General features: G+C 32.3%; 1 protein-coding gene across 1 annotated transcript; it reads left to right on the top strand.

The window, feature by feature from the left end:
- The first annotated feature begins 747 nt into the window (after positions 1-747).
- Positions 748-4,649, top strand: LOC133796954 (protein arginine N-methyltransferase PRMT10). Its single transcript, XM_062234671.1, has 8 exons — positions 748-1,246; positions 1,521-1,713; positions 1,799-1,904; positions 2,613-2,802; positions 3,094-3,279; positions 3,383-3,466; positions 3,928-4,144; positions 4,358-4,649. The coding sequence occupies exons 1-7, from the start codon at positions 1,058-1,060 to the stop codon at positions 4,099-4,101; spliced, it is 1,122 nt and encodes a 373-aa protein (XP_062090655.1). The 5' UTR covers positions 748-1,057; the 3' UTR covers positions 4,102-4,144; positions 4,358-4,649.
- The last annotated feature ends 2,254 nt before the right edge of the window (positions 4,650-6,903 follow it).

Consider the following 6,903-nt stretch of genomic DNA (forward strand, 5'->3'; position numbering starts at 1 on the left):
GTGGGAGGATATAAAATTTTGGAGAGAAGATAAAAAGATGGGTAATTTAGTAGGAAAGAAAATAAGGAAGGAAAAATGAAGAGAAAAAAAAAAGGATGAGACTGACTAAAAATTTCCACTATAAAACCAAGAAGAAAGTTTGGGGCATTTATATGACCAAAATAGCCTTGATAAATTGAGTTAAAAGAAAGCTTTAGTTGTAAATGTAAGTGTAGCTTTTCCTAATATATATTATTATTAAAATAAACTTTTTAAAGTTATATGTTTAATCATAGATATCAAATATCTCTACTTCAATTCATTTAAATTTTTAAAATTTGCCATCTGGTCACTCATTCATAAATTCTTATTATTTTAGCCATAAAACATAATTTTATTAAATGATACATTATTAACAATCATAGATAATATTCCATAAATAATAAATAAATGTCTTTCGTATCAACAATATATTAACTATTATATATATTGTTAATTATTTATCTTATCTTTTCATGATGAGTTTAAAAAAATTAGTTTTGTTTATGCTAATTATGATAAAATATATTTTTAAAAGAATGACTAATACAAAAAAAATTAAAATAAATAATATATAATACTAATATATGGGCATAAATGTTAAAAAATAATTTCTTCTCAATTTGAACGCTAACACCAAATAAAGAAAATAATATAATTGTCTTTTCTCTCCTTATAACAAACAATTTTCATTAAGATAGTACATTTTTCGATCTTGTGCATTTTTTCATGAAAAGAAAATACAATTATTTTTTTCTTCACTTTTCCAGCTCATTTTCATTTTCATTTTCTTTCCTTGGTACCAAACAAACATAGTGTAAGAGAGAGAGGGTTTGTAATTTTTTAACATTAAAAAAAGGCGCGGCCACGGTGTGTGAATCAAAAATATCTTTCATACAAATTGGAGGAGACCTAGCAAAAGTAAACCGGCATCAGCACCAGCAGCAACCAACTCCTGCGCCTCACTCCACAGCTGCACCCAGTTTGCCCTAACTCCTTCTTCTCTATCTCTATCTCCATCTCTCTTAGGTTGACGTAGATGGGAAGCTTCGCAAACAATAGCAGAAATGGCGGCGGTGCAGCCATGGTGGACAAGGGCGTCGATTTCGCTAATTACTTCTGCACATATGCCTTTCTCTACCACCAGAAGGAGATGCTCTGCGATCGTGTTCGCATGGACGCTTACTACAACTCCATCTTCCAGAACAAGCACCACTTTGTTGGAAAGGTAAACACTATACATTAGAATATTTGCATACAAATACAAGAGCACGCGGTCAGCACAACTCGTAAATATAGTTTATGCTCTGCTTCAATCGTTATGATGATATAAAAGGGTTGAAATTGAGAAATTTAGGGTTCTTAGAAAAGTATTCCTTTATAATGAAATTTATTTTTTGGGAGAGGTTTTTCTTTTTTTTAGTCTATACGTACGCAAAATATTAGAGTTTTTTTTTGCATTATCGTGGGAAATGGCTTATTTTATGTGTTTTGTGGAGAAGACTGTGTTGGATGTGGGGACTGGGAGTGGTATTCTCGCAATATGGTCAGCTCAAGCCGGAGCAAGGAAGGTCTATGCTGTGGAAGCTACTAAAATGGCTGAGCATGCCCGTGTCCTTATAAAAGCAAATAACCTTGAAGGTGTGGTTGAAGTGATTGAGAGCAATATGGAGGACGTTTCTCTCCCCGAGAAAGGTATGCATTGTTCGATTAAAGTACTTTTTAACTTCTGTATAACATTGTTTTCATTTTTAAGAATATGTGAAAAAACGTTGAGCAGTTGATGTGATTATCTCCGAGTGGATGGGGTATTTCCTTCTCCGCGAGTCTATGTTTGATTCGGTGATATATGCCCGTGACCATTGGTTGAAGCCAACTGGAGTAATGTGAGTTTGCTTATGATTGCGACTCTATTTTATTTGGTTCCTTATTGTCGAATGGATAATTGCATTTGATTTTTGTTCTTGTCATGGCATCATTGAGTTGCGATTTTTATTGTGATTAATATATAAACAAATTTCTCTAACTGGCTCATAAACTATTGTAAAAGAGCATTGCTATAAGGCACCCTAGGGTGTCCAACACCCTAGTAAGTGGCATATTGCCGTTGTTGCAATTTAGTATCAGACATTCATGTATGATTAAAGCAGCAAAACTGTAATGTTTTTAATTCTTGCAGTGGCCTTTCTCTTTCTATCTTTGAGAGAACTTGTATCTTAAACAGTTTCACCTCTCTTTATGTGTATATAGGTTGTTGGCTTGGGATGCAGTACAGTAGTAAAAACGTCTTTTGTTTTGGTATTTGATAATAGTGTTTACTTGTCCTTTATGTTGGTCGATGAAGTAGGCCTTTCACTGAAGATAGGGGCTAATAAGATATTAGTGAGAAACTTAAATGAGTATTGAAGATTGTTTTCTTTTATATTTTGTCTTTTCATTGTTAGGACTGAATCTGTTTTATTCTGACCTTTCTCCTTGGTCAGTTCGTTGTCCCAATGTTCACCTGTCATTCAATTCAGACAGTCTTTGTTTCCATTGTTTTCAGATGATTTAAAATGTTGGATATCTTGAGCTGACCAACTTTAGTTTCGTAGGTATCCTAGTCATGCTCGTATGTGGGTGGCACCTATCAGGTCTGGAATAGGAGAGCATAAAAGGGGTGATTATGATTTGGCTATGGAGGAGTGGGATAATTTTGTTGGTGACACAAAAACTTCTTATGGTGTTGATATGAGTATTTTATCAAAACCTTTCTCAGAAGAGCAGAAAAAATACTATCTACAGGTGACTCCTAACAAGACTTTAAATTAGTCTGGCTATTATGTTTTTGATAATGTGACTTGTTTATTCATCTGCTTGTTATTTTACTAGGGAATTTTAAGGATTAAGACACCTGCTAATTGGATAAAAGGATAATTTTCTGGACTAATTTTTTTTAACAAGGATAAAGATTACTTTCTCTCAAGTATAAATAATTGTTACTTCTTAAATTCCCTGTTCTAATATAAATGTCCTCAAATCAAAACGTCTTTAAAGCGTCCTATGACTTAAGATGCAATATGTAAATTTCTGTAGACATCATTGTGGAGCAATCTTCATCCAAATCAAGTTATAGGATCCCCAGCCATAATAAAGGAGATTGATTGTTTAACGGCCTCTGTCAGTGACATTCTTGAAGTTAAAGCAGATATTTTTTCGTCAATAACAATGGATCGGACAAGGCTCTGTGGTTTTGGGGGATGGTTTGATGTTCATTTTCGAGTAAGTTAATCCTCAACATTTCATTTTGTTTCAGCATACTAATACTCTTGAGCATTTCCATAGCAGTATTAACATATATCTTATTGTGTCTTTTCTGCAACAGGGAAGAAAAGAGGACCCAGCTCAGCAAGAAATCGAGTTGAGTACTGCACCTTGTCCAAATAATGGCACGCATTGGGGGCAACAGGTTAGGTCACCAAACTATAATTTTTATTTTTCAGTTATTTTTAGAAGCTCCGGGTATCCTTCTAGGAGATGTGGGATCAAAACTATAAATCTCAAATTCTCAACCTAATAAAACCTTGTATAAGCCAATTGAGATCATCTATGGTCTCTGTGCAACATTACTATTGCCATTTTGCTTTATAGCATAACATTTAATAGGTGAATTAGTTGATTTTGGACAGATTGATTGTTGGGATACCTGTAACATTCCCTAGATCTGTATCTGTTTAGCAAAAGCATAAGTGTATAAACTAATATCCTTGACATTTTTTTAAAAGCTATTGAAATAATAAAAAAAGGTTTATGGAATGGTTGAAGTCAACTGCTTATTGATTATTGTGTTCACTGATAGATGCTTTCATACAACTGAAATTATAACAACCCATTTTATTGTGTGATTGATTATGGTTGGCTATTGGATAGGTTTTTCTTCTGCAACCTCCCGTCCAAGTTGACCAAGGCGACAAATTAGATCTTTCTTTCTCAATGATTCGCTCTAAGGAGAATCATCGACTTTTGGAGGTTGAGTTTGGCTGTGAGATTACACAATCTTCTGGCAAGATTCCACACTTCAAGAACAAGTTTTTCATTGAATAAGAAAAAAGCAATTCTCACAGTTTGGCTTTGACTTTTGACAAAGGTAAATTATTAGCTCTTTACTGGCATGAGAATGCATCACAGGTCCATCGTTTGGTTTTGCGCCTTCAGTTTGATAAGTATCTATCATGGTTTTTCTGGAAATTCATTTTTTATTTATTTTTATATGAATATCTATTGAAGATTTCTTTCTTAATTAATACATGAATCGAATATGGTGCACCCTTTCTAACTAAATTAATTTGTCAATTTCCAGTATCTGTATGCTCTGCAAACTCGTCACAAGTCTTCTGCTCTAAGTGGCTTCTTCAGAAATGATGAAATCTACATATGGACAATTTTTTTTGTGGAGTTTTGCAGCTGTTTTTGGTAGTTGGTTTTATTTTGTATTTTCGGTAATTCTATCCTTCTATTACGTTATTAGCAAATTATAACATATACTTTAGAGGTTTGTAGTTTGTACAATGCAAAAGAAGTAAACATTGGTGCAGATGTCAAATTAAAAATTTCGAAGAAAAATGAATCGTAAACAAAGTTTAATGGTCGAATACTTGCTGCAGTCGTCATTGAAAAACATATCTATATATTTTAAATAATTACAATAAAATAGCTTTTCATAATTGACTTTGATCACATGCACATGCATGCCTTTAATTAGCCTTGAAGCTGCTTCGATTAGGCATGCCAGCACTATTTGACCTTATAAAAGCTTTTAATACTCGTACATTGAATTGCCAACTTGGTACATCAATTTATCTACCTTGAACTACAAATTTTGGTGCTCTTGAAAGCAAGGCAATACATTTTCATTTTCCTTAAACTGAAGCCTTGTTGTAAATTCTTAAAAGTTTCACTTACACAAGTTAAGTGCAGGCCTGTTCTTGTGCTCATTTGTAAACAAATTATGCAAAGATCGTCAAGTACTTCTCGAGCTTCTGACGAGTTCTTGGTCAACTTTACACCGTCTTCTATCGTCTCGCTCCCCATGAAATCTGCAACTGCCGATGAGTTGCCTCTGTATGAATCCAGCTCCGATGCTAACAAAAAGGAGTTTGGTGTGCACAAGTCATCAGGAGAAAATGTCATTCATATGATTCCCTTGATTTTGATCCTCTGCGGTTTTATTCTTTGGATTTTCTCTCATCCAGGTAAAATATGATGATTCCATGGAAAACAAAATCAACTCATAATCTTTTCTTCTGATCAAGCTAGTTTTATGAGGATATGATTGTTAAAGACGAGACGATCGTTACTAAGAGGATGAAACTTGTTTCTTCTCTATCTTATGCTCCACAATTTAGCAATTTTTATTTAAAGACTTGTTTAGTCCTAACGTTTTGTAAAAAACGAATGATTTAAATTGAATTTCAAAGTGGCACTACATTGGTTTTTCAGTTATATATGCAGAATATATTCAGTAAAATTAAAGAGCAACTAGATATGTGCAGATTTGCAGGATGTTGACCAATCATTTAAAAAAAAAAGAGTTACAAATATGACTTGGGTTATTCGGAGTTACTCAGGTGACAGGTTTTTTTGTTTTGTTTTGTTTTTTTTTTCATACTTAATAACTATATTTAGAATTTGTAATCCTTTACTTTAAAACATTCTACTTGCGTTCTTGAATGTCATTGGGTTTGGAATAAGAGAAGTGCACAATATGTGATGGCAGAGCCTGATTAGTAATTACACTTTATTTTCTCTAGTTTTCCTCAAGGTTTAAGTTTCGAATCCCATAGTTTTTTATTCGAGTGCTATTGATATATTTATTATTTTTCATATCAGGTTATTGCAATTGATAAAAATGAATAATAAATATGGTTACTGCATACGATATTAAAGAAATAATGAAGATTAATATAATCAAGACTTTTGTTATAAATAAGTAAATAAAATTGTAGAAAACCATCTACCAAATAATTATTAGGTTATTTTCAAATCCAATTATATATAGAAGGGTGCTAAAGAAATTCTATTTTACACTCTTATTGATTCACCCTTGTTTTTAACGAACATACGATTAATAGAAATTGTGGTAGTTCATACCAAAGTTACTAATTAAATTGAAGAGAGGGAGAAAAGGGGTGTGACAGTGAAGGACGCTAAAATCAAGCACTTGGAAGGACAGTTTCGAGATCTATTGCCGTACCTTGAGGCTAATTCCAATAGAGTCATCTTCTAAAACTAACATAACAGTAGGATGTAAGGTACTGAAGAATAATGATAGATTCCAAATTCTTGTTGTTGAATCGTGGAACAAAAAAGAAGTATGAAGTTAAATGTACAGGAACAATTGATATCTCCTCTCAAAATTAATGCGATGTTGGGTTGAAGGTAGTGAAATAGAATGAAAATTAATCAATTTTTATTCCATTAATTTGTTTGGTTGTATTTTAAAGTATTGGAATATCATTTTAATAAAATAATTTTTTCACTATTTTAGTAGAATGACTATTCTATTTAAAATGGAATGAAAGATTAATCCAATACAAAATTGAAAAAAATTAATAATTTTTTTCAATTTTTTTATTAATATTAATTTGTATTCCAATATATTCTTATTCATTTTGTCATTTTTGTTTTATTTCTCAATTTTCATTCCCTTTAATCAAAACGTTGCCTAAATTTTTTATTATAGGATGAACTATTAGAAAGCTGGAAGTCTATTTAGGTTGATCAATGCTTTTCCTTTCTCCTGATTCATCAATTTTTTTAAAATTGTTGTCCTTTTGTTCAATGCTTTTCAACTATGTCGTTTTACAAGATAAATTTGTTTTGCAGAAGGAATGTCGTTTTCCCGGA

Source organism: Humulus lupulus, chromosome 8 (genome assembly GCF_963169125.1).
Source record: "Humulus lupulus chromosome 8, drHumLupu1.1, whole genome shotgun sequence".
Lineage (NCBI taxonomy): Eukaryota > Viridiplantae > Streptophyta > Magnoliopsida > Rosales > Cannabaceae > Humulus > Humulus lupulus.